Below are 23,712 nucleotides of genomic sequence, written 5' to 3'. Positions count from 1 at the left end.
CCTGGGGGACAGTTGGGGGGGTCTTAGGAAGGGGCAGTTAGGGGATAAGGAACAGGGAGGCTTAGGTAGGGGGTGAGGTTCTGGAGGGCAGTTAGGAGCAGGGGTCCCAGGAGGGGGCAGTGGGGGTGTGGATAAGGGTTGGGGCAGTCAGGGGACAGGTAGGGGGTAGGGTCCTAGGGGGCCAGTTAGGATGTGGGGAAGGTCTCAGGAGGAGGCAGTCAGGGCACAAGAGGCAGGGAGGCTTAGGGAGGGGGTGGAGTCCTGGGGGGCAGTCAGGGGACAAGGAGTGGGGGGGAGGGTTGGGGGTTCTGAGGGGGCAGGAAGTGGGAGGGAGTGGAAGGGGCAGGGGCGGGGCTAGGACAGGATGGGGGCGGGGCTAGGACAGGGGCGGGGCTAGGGCGGGGCTCCTCCTGTCCTCTTTTTTGATTGTTGAAATATGGTAACCCTAAGCATAGTACACCTCTACCCCGATATAATGCTGTCCTCGAGAGCCAAAAAATCTTACCTTACGTGAAACCGCATTCTATCGAACTTGCTTTGATCCACTGGGAGTGCGCAGCCCTGCCCCCCACTGCTTTACCGCGTTATATCCGAATTCGTGTTATATCGGGTCATGTTATATAGCGGTAGAGATGTATAAGAAGACCAGCAGGGCCAGAGGGAATCTCAGACAGGGCAGCGCTGCCAGAAGCCAGGGAGAGCTAGAAGGAGCCTTGAGCTGGTTGCTGGAACCTGGAGTATAGGAGTGGGCAGGCCTGGGGACCACCCTCCCCCCTTTAGCCACTGGGGGGAAGTGGCCTGGACACTGAGGCACCCCAGAGGGGGAACTGAACTACAGTGGCCCAGCTGGAGGGCTGTAGCCAGGAAGCCCAAGAGGGCGAAGACATTGTCTCCAGGGAGGGAGCCCTGGGGCATTGCTCTCCCAGAGCAGGGACAATCTGAGCGAGAGAGTGCAAGGACATGCACTCGGACAAGGGGATGCTCATGAGAGGTGAGTGTACCCTGTTACTTACACACACACACACACACACAAAATGAATGGCTGGAATTTGTTTGAAAATCAGCATGTTTACAAAAAAAAGCATTCCAAAAAAGGTGGGAGGCTGAGGTACAGATCATGTAAAAACAGAAAAAAATGATGCAATCTTAACTCTCTCACTACTGAGACCATAATTTGCCAAATACCGATTATCTCACATTTGAGAATGTTGGTTAGTTGACTTGGGTCATACTTAAGGACAGAGACTGAGACACCTGGCATATCATGCTATGTGCCCTCTTGCAAATTGCTACACTGTGCCTCAGTTTCCACATCTGTAAACTGGAGATAATTACCCAAGTTCAAGAGGCATGTTGTGAAACGTAATGTTTGTGAAATGCATTGTGTTCCTGCTGATAAACGCACTTTAGTATATTTCTATTAGTCGGAATAATTTTTTATATAATTGTAACTTGTTCCAAGTTTTAATTTAGATGCTCAATATTTGGGCTTAGTTTACCTATCAGTGCTTCTAATTCCATTATTCAGAATGCTGGTAAGATCTGAATCCCCTGGCCACTGGCATGGAACAAGTATTCCTTTCCCGCACCTCCCTGCCAAGTTAGTGTTCAGAATGAAAGTGGATTTCCCATGGTGTAACATTTCTCAGAGGTAGTTTTCTCCCATACACACTTTGATCAATTGCCTGCAGGGATTTTCCCAGTCCCTTCCTTAATTGCATCACAGCATGTTAACATTCCTTCAATAGTAGGGGCCTTCACAAGGCTAATAAAACATCAAAATTAAAAATATAAAAGCATGTTTGAATGTAGGAACAGTGATTATCTTTGCATTCAGTTGGCTGCAGCCTGTTAATGTGTAAAATAGAATTTCTAATTACTTTTCTTCTGTAAATATATTTCCTTCCCTGTTTCATGATTCTAAATTAATTTGTTTTTAATAGTGACATTTCCAGAATTGATGGTTAGGGTAAGTGGAATTATAATTAGCTTGACATACAACTTGCTTGTTGCCAATACTGGAATTTTGGCCAAATATTCCTGACCAGAGTTCAAATTCATCCAACTTAAGTTGGATCAAAAAATTAATTTCACTTGGGCATCTTTTCATCTGTTCTTTGGTATCAGGTGTATAACCTTTGGAAAATACAAACACTACCTAGTCAAACTATCTTCAAATTAAATAAGAGAAAAGCGTGAGCTAGGTACCCACCTTTACCCTCTCACATAAATTCTACCCTGATTAAACAGCATTGACGTAAATGGACCTGATTTACGCCAGCGTGAGGGTAACGTGGCCCTTTGATCCTAACTTTCCATGAAGGTCTGAATGCATAATGTGGCTCTGAGCTCTCTCTATTTAACTCCAACCTCTCTACAACTGTATTTCTATGTGTATCCATATCCAAGCCTCTAAGGTATGTTGTGTGACTAAATTTCATGTTTACATAATATATTTCCTATGCTCATGCATCATTCTTTTCCAGTAATAATGTGAGCTATTCTCACTCTTAAATAGCTTTACAACTTGTTTTAGTGTGTGGATCATATGACCTTTAACTTTTGTTTCCCTGTGCAAGTTAATAGCTAGTTGACGTTGAAATGCCTAAAAACTGAAATCATTATTCACGGGCTGGAGAAGGACTTTCCACAGAGGTTTACAGCAGTGTTACAAGTTTTCATACAGCGATCTATTAAGTTAAGTAACACTTTGTATAGCTGGCAGAGTGTCTGAGTGAATGCTCCAGGGGACCTGCACCAGAGGGCTGACCCCCTCAGCCTTGGGAAATTGTGATGGTGATTTATGTCCCCATTGTTGACAGTCATGCTCAGAAACTGATGAGCTGCTTTCAAAAAATCAGGTCTGGAGGTGGAGGATAGTGAGGATATGGAAGAGCGTTCTTGGTGAGAGGGGTAGGAAAAATCAATGCACTGCCATCATTTAACAATATGATTGAGGAGGCTGAATTTCAACAGAAGCTTGTGGATCAGAAAATCTATTTGTTGTAAGCAGCAGAAGACAGTTCCAACCATGCACAGCTTTCAGATCTAACTCCAGTTTCATCAATTAAAGTTCAGCATCTTTTCTAACAAGCAACAGAGAGTCCTGTGGCACCTTATAGGCTAACAGATGTATTGGAGCATAAGCTTTCATGGGTTTTATGTTCCAATATGTCTGTTAGTCTATAAGGTGCCACAGGACTCAGTCTGGATCTGTAAAAAGCGACAAACACGGCTACCCCTCTGAGACTTTTCTAACAAGATGTACTTTAGTCTTGGAAACAGAAGAGGTAATGCACACGAGCAAACCTGGATATAGGCCACATGTGGCCCGTGTAGGGTGACCAGATGTCCCGATTTTATAGGGACAGTCCCGATATGAGGCTTTTTCTTATATAGGCTTCTATTACCCCCACCCCCGTCCCAATTTTTCACGCTTGCTGTCTGGTCACCGTAGGCCCGTGCCATGTAAATTTGTGGCTCTCCTGAAGGCAGTGTTATGATGGAGGTGGGTGAAACCTTGTTGAAGTTGGTGGATGTGTTAGACACCCTTCATTCAGGACAAATGTAAGTACACCTCTACCCCAATATAATGCGACCCAATATAACATGAATTCAGATAGAACGAGGTAAAGCAGCGCTCCGGGGGGGAGGGGCACACTCCGGTGGATTAGAGCAAGTTCACTATAACACGGTTTCACCGGTAAGATTTTTTGGCTCCTGAGGACAGCGTTCTATTGGGGTAGAGGTGTAGTGGTTTAGCTTTTTGTAGTAAGAAAGCTGAAACAGAGCCACAGGTGAGTATGGCCAGAAGCTGAGCTCTGTGGCTGTAGGGGTTTCACTGAGGGCTGAATGCAGACTCAGGGGACTGGATATTATTGGGAGGTGTGTGTATCTGTGAGCAGGGCCGGCTCCAGGCACCAGCCGAGCAAGCTGGCGCTTGGGGCAGCAGCTTTAGGAGGCGGCATTCCACCCAATCCTAGGGCAGCACGGCTGCTTTTTTTTTGTGTGTGGTGTTATGCTCCGGCCGCCCTGTAGGGGGCAGCGGCGCGGAGGACGGGAGCACCCTGCAGCAAGCCTGGCAGGACAGCCCTCATCCTTCCCTCCCAGCCGACTGGAGTGGCGCAGAGCCTTCCCGGCAGGTGGCGGGGCCGTGTGGCAGCGCCCCGCTGAAGCCCTGGCCGCCCCCCTTCTCTCTCTCTCCCGCCCGCTCCCTCCCCCTGGCTCCTGTGCAGCTGCAGGTATTTTTGTGTTTTGCTTTGCCGTTCTGGCTGCCCCGTTTTTTTTTTGCTGGGGGCAGCCAAAAAGCCAGAGCCGGCCCTGTCTGTGAGCAGAAATGGGAGGGGAGAAGCAGCCAGAAAGCCATGGAGATGGCAGCAGAAGCACTTGCAGTGCAACTCCGAGAGAAAGCCAAGAGAGGGCTTTTGGGGCAGAGCAGTAGCTGAAACTGTGACTAAAGAACCTGCCTTGTCTTTAATTCCTACTGAGTTCTTGAAAAATACCTGACTCCAGCTGAGGCCTGACCTGAGTGGAGTAATTAACACATGGAGGGAGGCCTCATTTCTTGAAAGCTAGAATAGGGAGATAAACAGATCATTAGGGTGAAGTAAATAGGCCAGTAAGCTAAAAAGACAATGTCTGAGCCAGCTAAGAAAAAAGGGAGAACACCCAGGGAACCATTTACTAAAGTGGACAAGATCAGTTAGGAATGTAAAGAAGGGGTCAGGCATGGACAGAATGCAGCATAGGGATTGGTTCCTGAAAAGTGACCAAGCCAAAAATGTGATATCATATATAGTAAATGCAATGAGATGAGTAAATGTTTATGAAGTTGTGTGTAACTTTGGATGTGTGGTACGCCTTATGCCCACTCCCTATGTTTAAGTCTGATCAACTCAGCATAGTTTTGCTATATGCCAAATCAAGGAAGCTGAGTGACAAAATCTGGAGTCAAACTAAGTTTTACACCAGAGAACTGGATGAAGTGTTTTCCCAGATTTGGACAAGGTGTTCTGGATAAGCCAAGTGGAAAAGATCTGGGAGGGAATCTAAACATCCTCCAAAAAAACCCGCAAGCCCACAAGTAATGGCTAACCACTTGGATAAAGAGGGGTAACAATAATAATGTAACCACGGTAGCAGTGCTAGCAGATTTATCGCTCCCACGTATATAACCAAGATACCCTTCTTTTGATACTGAAAGGTTTGATAATGAGGATGCACAAATGTAGCTTTTAAATTATGTAAAATTTCTCCTCTTTAGCCAGAGACAAAGGTAAACCTCTTTTCCCTGCTCTTACTAGAATAGCTGCTTTGGACAGTACTGCTTATCATGCATAGTCAGAGGCCAAATAAGAAAACTACCAAATGGTTATAGACACCACTCTCCTATGCCATGCACAAAATGAATCCTGAAAGAATTAGACTGCAGCACAGTCACTATGTGAGCACTTTGATTAAAATCTCATGTTTTTGACTAGGTGTGTGTGCCAGAACCCTTAATTACACAAAGGGTAAAAACATTAAGATGGAAAAATTAAAGTTGTCTCCCTTTGAAACAACTGTTCCCTCATTTGTTTGCAATAGAGACACAGAAAGAGATGGAGTGTCTAAAACTGATTTATTGATTGTCTTGATATTCATTTCTCAGTGCACTGGAAGATGAGTTCTTCTTAAGCCAGCTTTTTGCTGACTCTTTTGTAGGTTATACCACCAGCTGTAGAGATCTGGAATAAAGAACAAACCAAAGACTCTGAACATGGTAACTAGAACTGCAGAGTTACTTATGGAAAAGATTTGTTAAAGCTTGGATTATGCCCCTTGCTGGTAAAAGGTTTGATCCCCGAAATTAAATTATTAATACACTTCATCCTGGGATACTCTATAGCAGGGGTTGGCAACCTTTCAGAAGTGGTGTGCCGAGTCTTCATTTATTCACTCTAATTTAAGGTTTCGCGTGCCAGTAATACATTTTAACGTTTTTAGAAGGACTCTTTCTATAAGACAACAATAGTTTAGTTATATATTATAGAATGTAAAGTAAATAAGGTTTTTAAAATGTTTAAGAAGCTTCATTTAAAATTAAATTAAAATGCAGAGCCTCCTGGACCAGTGGTCAGAACCTGGGCAGTGTGAGTGCCACTGAAAATCAGCTCGCATGCTGCCTTTGGCACCATGTGCCATAGGTTGTCTACCCCTGCCCTATAGAAATACATTTTACATAGCAACTATCTCCATAAAAACATGTTTCGGGATGCTTTAAGGGATTCCACCCTAGAATACCTGACCCTGAGATGATACCTGAGACAATATGCTGTAATGGGTGTTCTACAATAGCAATAAATGGATGGAAATATCAGTTTCGATGCAGGTAGCTGTATTGCCAGGAAGTAACGATAGGCTCAATTCAGCAAGGTGGTTAAGCATGTATATAACTCTAACTACTTATTGTAGTCTTCATCTGAAGTCAAGTCCTCACGTCTTATGCCACTCATCCATTGAAGCCCTTATGCTTAAAGTTTGGCATGTGCTCACATACTTTGTTGAAGAGGGGCCTATCTGAGAAACCTGGACCCTGCTCTAGGTTTTAGTAAGTATCAGTCCAGATTATCCAAAATCCATCTTTCCCATCACTATCTGGACTTCTTGTTGGTTCGGCAGTGTCCCTGTTTTTCCAAACTGGGTGAAACTATTTCTTCTCTTTATAACACACTTCCATGGAATTTGATAACAATGCAAAACAAATAGTTTTATAGAAATTACTCTACAACCCTACAGAATTTAACAGTAAATTGTAAACTTTCTGTAGAACTTTTAAACCATCCTATGGAACACTATGCCAGAAATACAGAAAATTATAGCCCAGATATAGTGGGTCAGAGGTAGCCTTAAAAAAATATACAGAAAGCTTCACTATTATAGAAGACTTCAATAAGTGTTATTTCCATTTCAACTCTTGAAGCCCATGTACTTTATGTAGTCAGCTAAGTCAGTCAAGGACAGACTGGTCAACCTGCGAGAAGTCAGGTGAAAAAATCCAAAATATAAATACTAAATTATGTTTAACAATTATCTGGGTTTCATGAACCTATGACATTTAAAAAAATCTAATTCACCATGAAAGCCATTTTTAAACATGTTTTGCATTCGGATGGAACAATGAAACACTTGCCTATTTCACATCTGATAATTATGCTACAAAAACTGCAGGGGGAAGGCTTGCTTTAAAATCCTGCCTTTTACCTCCCACCCCCACCCCCAAAAAATCTAAAATCTAATGAAAACATTTCTAGTGGTCCCTTAGGTTTTGTAAAGATAAAGCCCAATGTTCCGTGCTGTAATTAACCTGGCAATATTCCTTTAAGTTTCATGGAATGCCTCTGAAGGATGGTTAGAGACTTACCTCTACTAGTTTTCCACCAGCAATCTCTGCAGTATGATGGTAGTTAGGGAAATCAGCAACCACTTTCCCACCTTCCATTTTAACAGTTGCCTGTAATGGAAATTTGTTTATCATTATCTTGATTTCTTGGGCTTTATCATGCATAACTGCTTTTCAACAGCCTCTAAAGAAAATAAAATGTGAACGAACCCATGTGCTACAGACACTATTACATATTCTCAGACACTAACAAGACCAGAATCCTAGTTCTTAAATATAAATTCTCACAGCTTAAGCTAAAGTAGATGTAGCTAGCAGTAGTAGCAAGTAACATATCTTCTCTTTGGGCCAGTCACTGAAACAGTATATCCAGAGACAGAAGGTTCTGTAGAGTACTCTTTTCATAGCCAGTCCTCGTAGTGTTGGTCTCTCTCAGATAACTAGGCTTGTCCAAGCTTGTAAGTCAAAAATGACTTAAGACCAGTCAGCCATAATTAGAAAAATAGTGGTTTTCAAGGTAAAAAATGAGCTGACTTCTTTCACAGACAAGAGGGAAAACCCCCTGTCAGCTTTGCATTTTGTGTTATATTGAAGGAAGCATTTCTCACATGAGAACCATTTTTTGTCTTAACTACCCCACTCGCATCTTTGGCAGCCCAAAAGGATCCACATGTTGAAGTGTCTCCGGGATAGAGAAAGGGGAAGGGTAGCGTTTGTAACATTTCAACTTTGGATGAAAAGTTTGCAGTATATGAAAGTAACTCTCCTTGTAATTGTACGTATGTTAAGTCTCAAGGGTTTTGTAAAGCCAGTAATGTTTGGCTTTTTGCACAACTCCAGTCAAAATGTAGAGGAAACAATGTTATGATTGACAAACCAATCTAGAAATCAGGAAATAGGGGTTCGGGTCCCTGTTTGGTGTCACATTTCCCCATGTGATGGTTGGCTTTCCTATTGTTAAAATGAATAATGCTTCAATTTGGTACTTGCATCATTATTTTTGAGATGCTCAGATATTACGAGTTTATTCTTTCAACACCTCCCTGAGATAGGGAAATATTATCCCCATTTTATAGATGGAGAATAGAGCAAGTGATTTGTTCCAGGTCATTTAGGAAGATTGTGGAAAAGCCAGATATTAAATCTGTCTTCTGAGTCTCTAGGCAGTGCCTGGAAGACCAGGCCATCCTTCCTCATATCTAAGAAATGTGAGGCTTGCTTCATGCCTCTTGTAAATTTTGATGGGAAATAGAAAGAATCATTATTATAGTAGTGGTCTATATAGTGAAATACATTGGAATATATAGGGCCAGGTTGCATGGATTTACAAAGGAGGAAATGAGAGCTCCCTTGCATGGGTCAAGGCTGAAGCACAATGGGAATCCTGATGCTGAGTGTGTGCCTGGTCTCCACAGAGCTAGGGTTTTGTCAACACTAGATTGTGGAAAGGAGGCAGGGATATAACTTTTCCCCACTCTCTACACCAGTCACTGAAGGGAATCTGGCATGGAAGGCAGAAGGTAATGAACTGTTATGGGTGGGGTGGCAGTTGTTGTTACTATGAGTTCTGAGAGCGAGTGTATCTGCTTGAGGCACGGGCCCTTCTGGGGCTGTCATTCTACCCTTTCTCTTTTCCCCCCTGTTTTTTTTAATGTGACAATGTTCAAGTCCTAACTAAACTCTTTGAACTGGCTGCACATTGGCCTGAAAATCAAGAGATTAGGAAGTCTCTACAGCAGAGGTGGGCAAACTACGGCCTGAGGGACTGTCCTGCCTAGTCCTTGAGCTCCTGGCTGGGGAGGCTAGTCCCTGGCCCCTCCCCCGCAGCCTCAGCTTGCCATGCTGCCAGTGCTCTGGGCGGCGGGGCTGCAAGCGCCGCCGGGTGTAGTGTATTAAATTGCTCCCCTTAGGAATGTGCTACTTATGGAGCACCAGGACTGGCAGCTGTAAGTAGTACCCCATAAGTAGCACATTCCTACGGGGAGCAATTTAATACACTACAGACTGGCAGCCGTAAGTAGCACATTGTAAGTAACACATTCCTACAGGGAGCAATTTAATACACTACACCAGCCCGCCATACACTTTCAGAACCCCGATGTGACCCTCAGGCCAAAAAGTTTGCCCACCCCAGCTCTATGGGCATATTTAGAAATAGATTTATGTTCAAAAATATAGTGGGTAGATTAAAAACAATACAGGGCATCTCTTCATGTGTGTCAGGATTACGGCATTGACAAAATCCCTCAGATGGAGTACCAGATGCTATGGACCATTGTCCCCTAAATTATGAAATAGACTAGGCAACTAAGTTACTATTGAAACAACATTAAACCATAGGACTAAATTAATTTACCTTGAACTTTTTACCTCCCATCGTCTCCATGTCGGCTTCCTTGCCAATGGTGAATTTGTTGGTCATGGACTGGCCTGTGGGGTAGATCTGGGTCCAGACAAAGTCATTTCCATTCTGTGCCACTTCTGTGACAATCTTGAAATTCCTTCCCTTTTCAATGATATCACTGGGGATACCTACCCAACGGAAACACAGGTTTTAAAGCTCATATCCCATTAATCATATTTTCTTCTGTATTTAAGGAAAACAATGGTCTGTGGTTTCCTCTATTGAGAAATTCATGACTGATTACATGGATCCCCACTCTTTTACATTGGTGTCATAGTTCAAAATGCTGGAAGCACTCTTTGGAAGCAATGAGCCCTCAACCCTGTAGCTAGATGCAGCTTGAGACTGTGAAAGATTGTTTAGAAAGGGTCCATGGTCGGGGGAGGGTGGTGGTAAATTTTTCAGCTGTATCTATCCAGTCTATACACATGTACGCACATGAAGTTACATGTGCACAAAGTTTTTTTTTTTTTCTGTACTTTGTAGGGGAAAAAACCCTATTACATTCTAATATTTACATATGCCATTTAAATAGTTGAACACTTGCCTGAATACAGACATTTACACTTACAGAACCCAGTTACCTCCATGGATTTCACAGGTGCCTGCACCGGCCTTGGCTTTTTAAAAGTTCATATGGAGTTAGGGTACACTCAGGCACCTACTCCTGTAGAGGGCAGTCACAAGTTTGTACTAGCACAAGTGGAGCGTGAGGTTTGAATATTGGGCCCCCTAATTCATTGTATTACAAGTACCTTTGGACCTGATTCTGCTCCCACTAAACTCAGACTTTAGTAGGAGCAGGCCTGAGTTTTGCTGTAGATGATGATATTCTGAAGATGTGATTGAAAGCTGCATGGAAGAAAATGAATCAATGAAGGTATAACCCACTTGTCAGCCAGGGGCTGGCAGATAAGGTGCTCAGCACTTTCTGATAGATATCAAACACCCTCAACACCTGGGAGGAGCAAGCCTCAAACCTTTGCATTGTTTATCTAGTAGTTTATTAAAACTTGTTAAGATTCATTGAGAAAAATCTGCAGTATATACTCACCAATACACTTCACAAAGGCATCATAGTTGTCTTCGCTTTCCACTTCATATCTGCCTGTGAAAGCCATGTTACCTTAGAGATGTGGCTGGTGCACTGGAGCAGCTGTTCTGATGAAGAAGCTTGGCTGGGTGCAAACAGACTCAAAGCTCTCACTTTATAAACCTTCCCAAGCTGCTCAACCCCACCCCCTGATCATTCCACCTGTCCACCACACCCCTCCGACTGAAATAGTGTCTCTGAGTCACTAGCCTGGGTGTTATTGACCCTCATGAAAGTGCCCATTTATAATTCTATGATGACTCCTTGTCCTTGGTTTATACGGCTGGAGGGATCAGTCGTTTTTTTTGTTTGTTTTTTGTTTTTTCTCCCAAATGCAAGTGCTGTCCCTTGCTGCTGGAATTTATTTTAAAAAAGAGAACCACAGATTAATTTGTTTGAAATAAATCAGTTATTTTGCGATGATGTATTTGCAAAATATCCGGTTTTGACTGCTTCTGATTCAGTGTCTGTCCATAAGCAAGTCACTTGATTTCTTTGAGTTCCCTCTTCGTAAAAAGGGTTGATAATACAATAGCTGCCTCTATGAAGGGCTTCAAGATCCTAAGAAGAAAAATGCTTATTATTGACTCTTAGTACCATGGATTCTGCCAAGGAGAAGGAATTATAAATGTTTGTTCCTCAAAGCTCTTGTCCCATTAGAGTGCATGCTGCAGTGAGAGATGCCTGCTATCTCAGGGGGCTACATCTCCCTCATCCCCTAAGCCTTCCTCCTAGAATCCAGCCCTGACTGGCAGTATCCCAGGAGCAGAAGATATAGCAGGCAATGCTGCTTCTCCCCTTTGAGGCTCTGTCCAGCCAGGGCAAGATTTGATCCTGGCTGGACAACTGTAATGCCTCCTCAAGCATTCAGAAATCATGAGACAGGTCTCCTCAAAGTCATGAGACTGTAAAAAGTAAGTCTTGGGTTCTTATTATTTACCTTCTGGTTTCAGAGCTTTTAGGTTGCACTCGAATCATGTTTTCCCACTTTGCTCCCCAAGCATGTAGTCTAATTTTTTTTAAAGAATAAAACAGATTATAATGTAATTTCATAACTCTGGGAGCTGAAGCTTTAAGAAAAACATCAAATATGAGATTAGTTTTAAAATTGCAGGAGTTGGCAATACTATTACAATACAATAATTTGACAACCCATAACCTCCTTCTATTACCCCAAGTAATTCACAAGTCCTAATTTGCCAGTGGCAGAATGTGACGTTGCACCCCATAATGCTTTATAAAAATATGCTTGAGTGTAAATATGACATAACTGGAATATGTTTTATGCTAGATATGCCATGTAACGTATCTCTGCAACGGTTATGATCTACTGGATATATTCATCCTATTTGCATGCAGGTGTCATTTTTGTATTCGAAGTTATGAATATTGGCTATGTACTTGTTTGATTTTAAGTAGCCTCAGTGAAGCAGTTGGTCAGCTTCTTGAGAAAAGACTTCTCTCAGTAAGTGCCCAGTCAAGAAATACTTAAGCTAACAATAAACTATGAGAGATGCCAATCCACATCTGAGCTTTCCTGGGAATGTGGCAGCCTGTAAAGTTCTGAGCCATGCATGGACATGTGACTTGCCCATGTGACTCCAAAACTCCATCTTTCAGCTAGATTCTGCATAGGAGAGGAGAAGGGGTTTCCACCCACAAGAGAGAATCTATTTAAGGCCCTGGAAACCCCTCCATTTTGTCTTCAGCTGGCTCAAGAGAGAGCCTCTCCACCCCAAAGGATACCTGAAAGAAACTGGAACAAGGGACAGTAACTACAGGGGTGAGAGTGATTGCTGGACCCAGACTAGAAAGAGGCTAGTCTGTAAAAGAGGCTTATTGGAATATCTCTGAGGGTGAGATTTACCTGCATTTAGTTTTTTATTTTTACTGTATTAGGCTTAGACTTGCATGTTTTATTTTATTTTGCTTGGTAATTCACTTTGTTCTGTCTGTTATTACTTGGAATCACTTAAATCCTACCTTTTGTATTTAATAAAATCACTTTTTAACTTCTTAATTAACCCAGAGTATGTATTAATACCTGGGGGGTGGGGGTGGGGGCAAAGAGCTGTGCATATCTCTCTATCAGTGTTATAGGGGGCAAACAATTTGAGTTTACCCTGTATAAGCTTTATACAGGGTAAAATGGATTTATTTGTGGTTTGGACCCCACTGGGATTGGGTATCTGAGTGCTGGAGACAGGAGCACTTCTTAATCTGTTTTCAGTTAAGCCTGCAGCTTGTGAGGGACATGGTTCATACTTGAATCTGTGTTTGCAGCAGGCAAGCGTGTCTGGCTCAAACAAGGCAAGGTTCTGAAGTCCCAAGCTGGCAGGGAAAACAGGCTCGGAGGTAGTCTAGGCGCATCAGGTGGCAGTCCCAAAGGGGTTTCTGTGATCCAACCTATCACACAGAAATTATACATTAGAGTCTTTTAAAATGTTTGGTTAATGTAAGGCCTCCTGGATCAGGTCCTATTCCTTAAATATATTTGCTATTTGTATTTTAAGGGTCTGTACCCTTTGAGAACAAAATTCTCCTTTTCAGTCCCTGTTGGAGGGGGTCTCTCACATTCTGCCTTGGTTCTTCATGAATTACAGACATCAAGTGGAATATAGAACATGCAATAACTATCTACACTGCAGATAATCAAGCTTTTTAGTTGGAAACTTAGGTTGTTTCTTGTTTGATCATCTATTTCCTTCTCTAAAGTCTGACGGAGTGTAATGTTAAGTATTACTAGTAACAATGGAAGGTACAAATCTTTCAGATGGAAGTGTGACTTTTCAAGTTGAAGTCCCATTTAAAATTGCTTGCTGTGGTGGATGTTCCTACTGGTAAAGTAATTTACTAGAATAGATGCAGAAAGTGAACATGTGAGTGGCATAAACAAAATAAAAAAAATCAAAAGTATTTTAGGAATTCTTCCACATGCACTTCTCCTCACTATTCACTCAGCTTCAAAATGCACCATGCTGGGTAGTGACGGGCTAGTAGAGTGCTTGTCATGACAAAAGATGTGCCATCTGCTGTCTGAGAGTTTTAAATTAAAGTCTCTGTATGAAAAAGGGAAGAGGTCTATGTACTTCTCTGTGAATTTTCTCCACATTCTGTGGCTACCATTCAAAACACAGAGATGTATCAGAACACTCAGGGCACGTCTACACTGGCAAAGTTACAGCGCTGCTCAGAGACCACTGAAGGGAAACTGCTGTTGTGTGTTCACACTGTCTACTGCCTGCGCAGTAGCGTGCTCACACTTGCGGCACTTGCAGCGGTATTTGGAGCACTGCACTCTGGGCAGCTATCCCATGGAGAACCTCTTTCTCTTCTGCCCCTAAGAGTTGTAGGATGGCGGAGGGGGTCGTGGGGCATCCTGGGTCCTGTCCCAATAAGCCAGGATGCATTGCTTTGCATCTCAGAAGTCCCTGTTCTTCCATCTGCATTTGGCACCATCTTTCAACGGTTTGTGTACTGCACGCTCTGCCTCTTTGGTCTGCAGGAATGGATCCCGAACTGTTGACCAGCATGCTGCTTGCTCTGACTGACATGTCACAATTGGCAGTGGAGTTATTCCTTAAACTACAAAGGCAAGAGGAGGGTGACATTGATCTCATTACGCGTAGTAGCTACGACCTGAGATTGCTTGTGGCATTCACAGAGGTGCTGACCACAGTGGAATGCCGCTTTTGGGCTCAGGGAAACCAGCACTGAGTGGTGGAATCACATCATCATGCACATCTGGGATGATGAGTAGTGGCTGCAGAACTTTCGGATGAGGAAAGCCACATTCATGGGACTGTGAGATGAGCTCGCCCCAGCCCTGTCGTTGGAGAAGCACGTGGCGATTGCACTGTGGAAGCTGGCTACTCCAGATCGGTTGCTAACCAGTTTGGAGTGGCAAAATCAACCGTTGGACTCGTGTTGATGGAAGTGTGCAGGGCCAATAATCGCATTCTGCTCCGAAAGACTGTGACTCTGGGCAACGTGTGTGACATTGTAGATGGCTTTGCACAAATGGGCTTCCCTAACTATAGAGGGGCACGCATATTCCAATTCTGGCACCAGACCACTTAGCCACTGAGTACATTAATCTCTTGGGTTATTTCTCTATGGTTCTCCAGGCACTTGTGGATCACTGTGGGTGTTTCACAGACATTAACGCAGGCTGGTCCAAAAAGGTGCATCTTTCAGAACACTGTCCTGTTCAGGAAGCTGCAAGCAGGGACTTTCTTCCCGGACCAGAAGATCACCGTAGGGAAGTCGAAATGCCCATTGTGATCTTGAGAGACCCTGCCTACCCCTTAATGCCGTGGCCTATGAAGCCATACATGGGGCAATTTGACAGTAGCAAGGAGTGGTTCAACAACAGACTGAGCAAGTTCAGAATGACTGTTGAGTGTGCTTTTGGCCTTTTAAAAGCCCGCTGGCGCTGCCTCTATGGGAAGCTGAACCTGGCCCATGACAATATTCCTATGGTATAGCCACATGCTGTATGCTCCATAATATATGTGAAGGGAAGGATGAAAGCTTCACTCAGGACTGGACTGCAGAAGTTTAGTGCCTGGAGGCTGAGTTTGAACCGCCAGAGACCAGGGCTGTTAGAGGGGTACAGCATGGGGCCATAAGGATCAGGGATGCCTTGTGACAGCAATTTGAAGCTGAAAGACACTAATATTTGTTGCTATGTTCGGGATTGCAGTGCTTGTAATGCTAGAAGGTGATTGGTGCACATGATGCAATCAGGGGGTTTAACATAATTGTATGTTGCTTTGCAGTGCTCTTTTTGCTTTCAATTAATAGAATAAAGATTGCTTTCAAACCAACACAATTCTTTTATTAAAAGACAATGGGAGGAGAGAGTCAAACAAACAAAAAAAACATCAGCAGGGAGGGGGATGGCGGAAGGGAAGGTCCCAGGAGGAGGAGGGGTCCCGGGATGGCTAAAGATTTGTGTATGTTCAGGGATCATATGCAACCTTGTCCTTTGGAGTACAATGCAGCGGGTACTGTACTTCAGCAGGGCCAAACTGCAGAGGGATGAGTGTTGAGTGCAGTGGGTAGTGGGAGTCCACAGTGCTGGACTGTGAGGGGGGGAGGAGTGGAATGCCACAGGTATAGACTGGAGCCAGGAGGTTGATTAAGAGTGTGTTGGCGGTGTCTTGGGCACATGGGAAAGAGTTTTATGACAGCAGCTGCAGGGTGGGGCAGGCACGAAGCTGCTCGGTTTGAAGAGCTAATATTGCCTGGAGTGTGGCTGCTTGGATCTCCATAACCTTTCTGGTGTACCACATTGTCCTTTTGGTCCCTCTTCTCACTGTCCTGCCAATCCTTCAATTCCTGTTTCTCAGTGGTGGAGTGGATCAGAACCTCATGCAGAAAGTCCATTTTGGCCACTATCTAATTCTGCACAGCCATTCAGCTGCCCATAACAAAAAGGGAGGCTGGGCTCCCAAGGTCATCTCTGCAAAGTTTTAAACGCAACATTTTACAGAAGCAGTATTGTTTGCAACACAGCCAACACTGATTCAGTGCTTTAAAACACAGCCAGTACACTCTCACCTGTCACTAACTGCCTGACCCCAGGCAAGCACAAATGAGCCACAAGACCCCCAAAATGGTGAGTAGCCGCAGGGGTAGGGGAAATCACTCTTCCAGGACCCTGCTGTAAACTGGGCGTGTGGCTCTTGGGGACAGCCAGCACTGTAGGGTGTCCCCACATTCCACAGGATATGATCATTATGGAAGATATCTCACTGCTGAGGATGAGCAGGGAATCAAGGGAGGGTCTTCTCCAAGCCTATGGCTTCCGCCCCGGTCCCTATGCGGCCCACCTGTGTGCAGCAATGGTTTCCCCCAATGTGACGGCACAGTGGCACGGGAAAGTTACCATTAATGGGGCAAGAAACAAAGCAGCTCTGCCGAAGAACCTGTGGCAGTGGATTGCCCACTATCTCCACAAGAGTTTCCTGGATATCTCTGAGGGAGATTCCCATGAAGTGAGGGAGTCAATCAACAGCCTGTTCCACTGCTCAGACTACGCATGTGGTGGTACACGTATCATACAGACATAAGCCTGCTTTCTACAATCCTCCTGCCCCCAACAACTTGCTTCAGCAATTCCCAAAATCAGATCCACTTACCAGGGGCCTCCTCTCCTGTTTGGGCTTCGCCAACATCTGACAGCTGTGACTGGCTAGCCTCCTCTGGGGTAGAAAAGAGCTCTTGGCTGCATGCATCTCTGGCCTCCGAGTCATCCTCTGCCTCTCAGTCCCCCTCCACATCCTCGTCCAAGATTTCCTCCTCCTGACTCGGTCCACTCTTGACTGGCAACGAAGTATCCACAGTGGTCTTTGCAGTGGAGGTGGGGTCGCCGCTGAGTATCGCATCCAGCTGTTTGTAGAACCGGCAGCTCATGGCCGCGGTTTGCCTCCCGCGCCTTGTGATAGGCGTCCCGCAGCTCCTTCACTTTGACCCTGCACTGCAGTGTGTCCCGGTCATTGCCCTTTTCTGTCATGCATCGTGAAATCTGTCCGTAAGAATCATAATTCCTACGGCTGGAGCGCTGCTGAGACTGGGCAGCCTCCTCTCCCCAAATGCTGATGAGGTCCAGCAGCTCAGCATTGCTCCAAGCGGGGGATCGCCTGGTGCATGGAGCAGGCATGGCCACCTGAAAAGTTTCACTGTATGCATCACCGAGCAAACAGGAGGGAGACTTTCAGAATTCCAAAGGAATTTACGGGGTGGGGATGACGGTTGGTCATCTGAGGGCAGGGCAGTAGAGTTCAAACTGATGACCAGAGAAGTGAGAACAGGCATTGTGGGACACCTCCCAGAGGCCAGTCGCAGCGCTGTAATCATTAAGGTGTCTACACTGGCACCACAGCGCTGTAGCCGCGGTGCAGAAAGCTGTATACCTCTCCTTGGGGTGTTTTTTTTAAAGTACTACAGCTGCGCAGTTTCTGCGCACTAAGTGGCTTGGGAGTGTGTAGACTTCAGGAGTTACAGTACAGAAAGCTGCTTTACTGCACAGAAACTTGCCAGTGTAGACAAGGCTTCAGTGACTGGATGCTTTCGTGTCATTTGTAAGACCTGCTCACACAGAGTTCAGGGAAGTAATGGGGAAGCTCCGCTTCAGAGCCAGGGCTCCCTTTGCCCTTCTAATATAAAAAATAGGAACAATGCTCTGTGAGATGGCTGTAACTGTTCACCTCCCCAGTTCAGGGAATTCTGACACTTCAAGTCTGATTCTGAGCCGGCTGAAGTCCTTGGCAAAGTTCCCCTTGTTGTCCATTGCACAGGATCAGACCACTGGAGAGGATCTTTTCTTTACCAACTGGGCCGTGGCTCTTAGGCCAAGTCCATGTTAAGGAAATTAGCTTTGGTACAACAGAGGCAGAGAGAGAGGTGAAGTGATTTGGGCCAAAGTTTCATATAGCAGCCCAGTGGCAGAGCCAAGAATCAAACACAGATCGTCTGAGTCCAGTGCCCAGGGCGTTGCACTAGCATAGCAGCACCAGTGCAAATTTCTTTGATGTAAACAAGGCCTTAATGTGATGGAAAATGATAATGAGACCATTGGAGAAACTGCTGCTTTCAAATGGATATATGTAGGGAATTTGCACTAGCCTCAGTGACGCTCTGCATTATTGTCAAGACGATCTTAGTTGCAAAATCCTCAATAAAGGCTCTTGTCTTCTGCTTATGTCTTATATTCTCTGTAAATGAAAAAATATTTTGAAAATAGTTATGGATCAGGAGCCGTATCTTTCCCCATCAGGTTTATCAACTCCCCAAAAATCCAGTTAGTGAGACTGTCGCAGAGCTGGTTTCTACAATGTAATTCAGTGACACAGCTGAGCATTCAGACTTCCATCTTGCGAGTTCTAGATGGAAGTCTCCCCTGAATGAGCCAAGGGTGAGGTAAATGAACTCAAGTCATAAACTTTTTCTCTTTGCTCTCATAAGTTTTGTGTAATCTCACTAGTGTAGTAATACTATAAAGGACCTTGGAAGTCAGATCAATTGACAGATAAAGAAAAGCACTGCAGCTCTAGGAAACTGCTGGGAAAGATAACCAGACTGTATAGTACATGACTTCCTTGAGTAACTATCTCTACTTAAATTATATCATTAGCTTTCTTCAACTCTTGGCATGCTGTATAAAACGCTGACAGCCACATAACTGCATAGGATTGACTGTATTGTATGTCCTTGCAGTTCTTCTTTTTATTAAATCTTTATTCATTTTTACAGAGCAACAAAACAAATGCAGTTGCATTTGAGAATGAAGCATTTAAGAAAATAATCTTTTCCCAAATACTAAGTCATGCCCCTGTTTAGTGCTAGATTAAAAGGGCATAGGACTCTTGATTCAATGATGCTATTGTCAAGCTGTTTAGAGCAGCTCATAAATATGACTGCTAGCCTTAGGGTAGACTGTTACAAATCAGGGCACAAACCCCAAACCGGTTGTATGTTCTGTAATTAGATTCACCAACCAAGTATCTAGTGTGAACGCCTCAAGCATTAACATGGTGTCACAGACAATCCCCTTGGGCTCTCCAGTCTATCTTGCCACCCAGACAAGCCTGCCATTGTGATAGATGGTCCCTTTCACTAAAAATCACATCAATAGTCAGGTTGCTCCCAGTCCCAAAGGACCAGGTGAATTGCACCCTAGATCTCACATGAAAGACAACACTTGTAGCCAATCCTATAATAAACTAACTAAAGATGTATTAACTAGGAAAAAGAAATGAGTTATTTACAAGGTTAAAGCAGGTAAACATACACACACTAATGAGCTACAGTCTTAGATTTCAAAAAGTAATAGAAACAGATGTAATGTTCTGTATATGTCCCTTAGGGCAATAACCCAAGCTAAAGAGCGAGGGATCCTTTGCTTATGCTTAGAAATCTTGCCCTCTCCCTCAAGTCCATCAACATAGGGATAACAATGTCTTCTTGAAAGGGACTTTCATTCTCTTTCCCCCAGAGCTCAAGCTGATGGGATGAGTGTTTGTGCATGTCTGTGCTTGATGGGTACAGGAGAAGCAATCAGCAAAGTCTTTTGTCCACTGATGTTCCACAATGGCTTGTCTGGTGTCTATGGGCCTTCTTTTGTTGGAGAGGAGATGACATCTCTTGTGGTATACTAGTATTTCATACTTGGTAATGCTTCTCTCCTGCGTGTGCGGGTTTTCAGTTTTAGAGCAAACACTTAAATGTTACCTAATAACATGCAGTACAGATGTAATAAGTGAGAGTAATACATACAACATCCTACAAGCATTTCATAAAGTCTAAACACTAAGGGCATTCTTATAACTAGGGCCCTACCAAATTCACAGCCATGAAAAATGCGTCGTTGACCGTCTCCCCATTGACCGGGACCGAAATCCCATCTCCCCCCATGAAATCTGGTGGTCTGTGCGCTTTTACCCTATACTAGACAGATTTCACAGGGGAGATCAGTGTTTCTCAAATTGGGGGTTCTGACCCAAAAGGAAGTTGCAGGGGGGGGGTCACGGTATTGCCACCCTTACTTCTGTGCTGCATTCAGAGCTGGGTGGCCAGAGAGCAGTGGCTGTTGATCGGGCACCCAGCTCTGAAGGCAGTGCCCCGTCAGCAGCATTGCCGAAGTAAGAGTGACACCACCATACCATGCCACCCTTACTTCTGCACTGCTGCTGACGGGGCGCTGCCTCCAGAACTGGGTGCCGGCCACCAGCCACCGCTCTGCAGCTGCCCAGCTCTGAAGGCAGCACAGAAGTAAGGGTAACAGTACCGCAAAGCCCCCTCCAATAACCTTGTGACACTGCCCCTTAACTCCTTTTTGGGTCAGGATCCCTACAGTTACAACACTGTGAAATTTTGGATTTAAATAGCTGAAATCATGAAATTTAGTATTTTTAAAATCCTGTAAACGTGAAATTGAGCAAATGGACCATGAATTTGGTAGGGCCCTAGTTATAACTCTAATCTCTATTTTAACAATGCTAACACACAGGTAAGCCAGACTGGTTTGCACCTAAACATTTGTCAGTGTTCAGGGAGGCCTAGGCCCTATGAGCTGGCACCTGCTCTGTCAGCATCACAGCTATGCTTACGCCATTGCTACATTTAGTCATCCACGTTTCCAACCCTTTACTTTCAGGTAACAATTTTAGATTTTGACAGCGTACAATGCTCTTGATTTCCCCCACCTTCAAGACCTTTAGTGGGACTTAAAAGGGCTTGGCTACACTTGCGAGTTACAGCGCATTAAAGGAGCCCCAGGCACCCTAGCTCACTCCCCATCCACACTGGCAAGGCATGTAGAGCGCTCTGACTCCACAGCTAGAGTGCTGCTGGTACTCCACCTTGGCAAGTAGAATAACGTTTGATGCGCCCCCGCTGGAGCACCCCAGCGTCAGTGTGAACGAGCTGTTGCATTACTGCGTTCTGATCAGCCTCCAGAAACGTTCCATAATCCCCTTAATGATAAGAGGGCCACTTGACTTGTTTTGGATATGCCTTTTGAAAGCTCCGTTTGACAGCCGGCATGCTTATCTGCTCCGAGACAAAGCAACCATTACTGTGGAGTGCTGTGTGTGAGAGAGGGAGGGGGAGGTCTGCTGCTGTCTGAACTTACAAGACAGCATGCTGACATGCTCTCTGCCCCCCCAAAACCCACTCTCTCTCCCCACACATACACACAACACACTCCCTGTCACACTCCACCCCACCCCCCACATTTGCAGCCACTTGCATGCTGGGATTGCTACCACAATGCACTGCTCTCTGTGGCCGTTGCAAGAACTGCTAATGTGGCCACGCCAGTGCGCTGTCAATGTGGACAGACTACAGCACTTTCCCTACTTCGCTCTATGAAGGCTGGTTTAACTCAAAGCACTCTACATCTGCAAGTGTAGCCATGCCCTTAATTGCTGCATAGGCTTTGTCTGGCATGCCTGTGCAGGGAGGAGTTTCACCCTTGTAGAGATGAACACACAGCTAAATGGTAGAGCCCTGCAGTGGGACTGGAACCTGCAGCCATAATGGTGGGAGTGGGATTAAACAATAGTCCCACGCAATCGCTCTACTAAATGGTACAAGAGATGCAGAAATAATCATGATGTCAAAAATATTTCTTAAAGTAACATTCCTCATGTTTTATTGCTTCTATTGGAACACACATCAGTTACCCTGCATGTATTGAGCGGTTTATTCAGGAATATAGGCAGTTTGCACTCCCAGTCATCAGAATCTAGGCCTCTGTACAGTCTGATAAAAATGTTCTTGTTTCACATTGTAAGAGCTCCATCCAAATCCAATTGATTAAATCCCTATAATTTGCTATTAGACCAATTGAAAGATAATAGTGATTTCCATGGAGGGAGAGTAGGGTGAGCAGATGTCCCGATTTTATAGGGACAGTCCCAATTTTGGGGGCTTTTTCTTATATAGGCACCTATTACCCCTTACCCCCATCCCGATTTTTTACACTTGCTATCTGGTCACCCTAAGGAAGAGTGACATGCTGTATCACCTGTGAGACTGGAGCTAGGCAGAATGTTCTATCAACTTGTTGGCTTGTTGTAAGACCTGAACATTGGTCTCAAGCATTTGATTGTTATCTTCCATTTGCCCTTGGCTTTAGCTACCTTTCTAACAGGTCCAGAAGGTGTAGTTATTTAGGTAGGTCAGAGGAGAATATAGTTCTCATGTAAGAGATTGTGTCTGCCATCTGGTGGCCAATTACCAGAGAAGACTGAACCAATTAGCATAATCCTGCATCCTGTGAATTCAGACTCCCTGAGTCAAATTCATCCCACGTATAATACCATTGACTTCAAGGGTCTGATGTCAGGAATTAATTTGGCATAGAGTGTTTGCATTGGGCAAGGTACAATAGCTGAGTCTCAAAGTGGGATCATCATTGTCCAGTGGTAGCAACCCTCCCAGCTGAGTCAAATAGCGTCTTCCTCTGGCCGAGATGTTAGGAGCCATGTTAAACTGGTGAGTCTCTCAGAAGGATGTTGCTTTTTGCCCGTCTCGCATATAAGCTAGGTGGAGAATATTTCCAGGGTGACAGCTGTTCCCCTGGTAATCGTGATGTCAGAACATTGGATGATCACATCACTAAGCATCAAGTAGAAAGATCCCTTGTTTAAAAGGGCAATATTTCAATTGATGCACTAATCAAATACCTTGGGGGTCAGCAATGACAGGAAAGGAAATAGAAAAGTATGTGGCAATTTCATGGGGATTTAATCAAATGTTATAGGTTAGGGGTAAAATCCTGAAGTCAATAGCAATTTTACCACTAGCTTCAGTTGAGCGAGGATTTTGCCCCAGATTTTTAATGTGAAGCATGAACAATTAGATGAATATAAATTATATGTGCAGGTACCTAATCTGTATATGTGAGTCAGGGGCTTGTGACATTCATGTCCAGTTAGCAGTCTGGTTGGTCATGTGGGAACACAAATACTGATATGCATGGATATGTCAGTCTGAAATCCACTCTATGCAGACAGCACCAGGCTTAAATGGGATTACGCCCAATGGGGTTTAAAAGGGATTTAAGTGGTGGATAGGCCTGGCCCTGTCTCTCTGCACAGGGTGGATTTGATTAATCAATTAGGTGATCTGTGAGTGGATGTGTAATTTATTTCACCTGGAAATCTTGGCCTATGCTTTTTAAAATTTTCGTAAGTGTGACATGGGTAGGACTCTGCAGAAAGACTAGGCATTATGCTTGAGTTTGTCATCGAAAGGAAGCATCTGACTCAAAATTATGTGTGGACAATGCAGGGAATGGGAATTCAGAAGTAACATTGCTGT

The 23,712-nt window shown here is 44.4% G+C and overlaps 1 protein-coding gene across 1 annotated transcript; it reads right to left on the bottom strand.

Annotated features, from left to right (window-relative positions):
- Nucleotides 1-5,615: 5,615 nt before the first annotated feature.
- On the bottom strand, nt 5,616-10,986 carry FABP6 (fatty acid binding protein 6). Its single transcript, XM_034779890.1, has 4 exons — nt 10,840-10,986; nt 9,738-9,913; nt 7,403-7,492; nt 5,616-5,726 (listed from the first exon to the last, which is right to left on the bottom strand). The coding sequence occupies exons 1-4, from the start codon at nt 10,904-10,906 to the stop codon at nt 5,673-5,675; spliced, it is 387 nt and encodes a 128-aa protein (XP_034635781.1). The 5' UTR covers nt 10,907-10,986; the 3' UTR covers nt 5,616-5,672.
- Between the last annotated feature and the right edge of the window lie 12,726 nt (nt 10,987-23,712).

This window comes from Trachemys scripta, chromosome 8 (genome assembly GCF_013100865.1).
Source record: "Trachemys scripta elegans isolate TJP31775 chromosome 8, CAS_Tse_1.0, whole genome shotgun sequence".
In the NCBI taxonomy this organism is placed as follows: Eukaryota; Metazoa; Chordata; order Testudines; family Emydidae; genus Trachemys; species Trachemys scripta.
This window is presented reverse-complemented; position numbering and strand designations above follow the sequence as displayed.

Excerpts from the sequence above, each read along its gene's own strand:
- FABP6 (XM_034779890.1), bottom strand. The coding sequence starts at position 10,906 with ATGGCTTTCACAGGCAGATATGAAGTGGAAAGCGAAGACAACTATGAT. Across the intron at positions 9,914-10,839 it reads TGCCTTTGTGAAGTGTATTG|GTATCCCCAGTGATATCATT; the intron begins GTGAGTATATAC and ends TCCGTTGGGTAG. Across the intron at positions 7,493-9,737 it reads TGGGAGGTAAAAAGTTCAAG|GCAACTGTTAAAATGGAAGG; the intron begins GTAAATTAATTT and ends TTTCCATTACAG.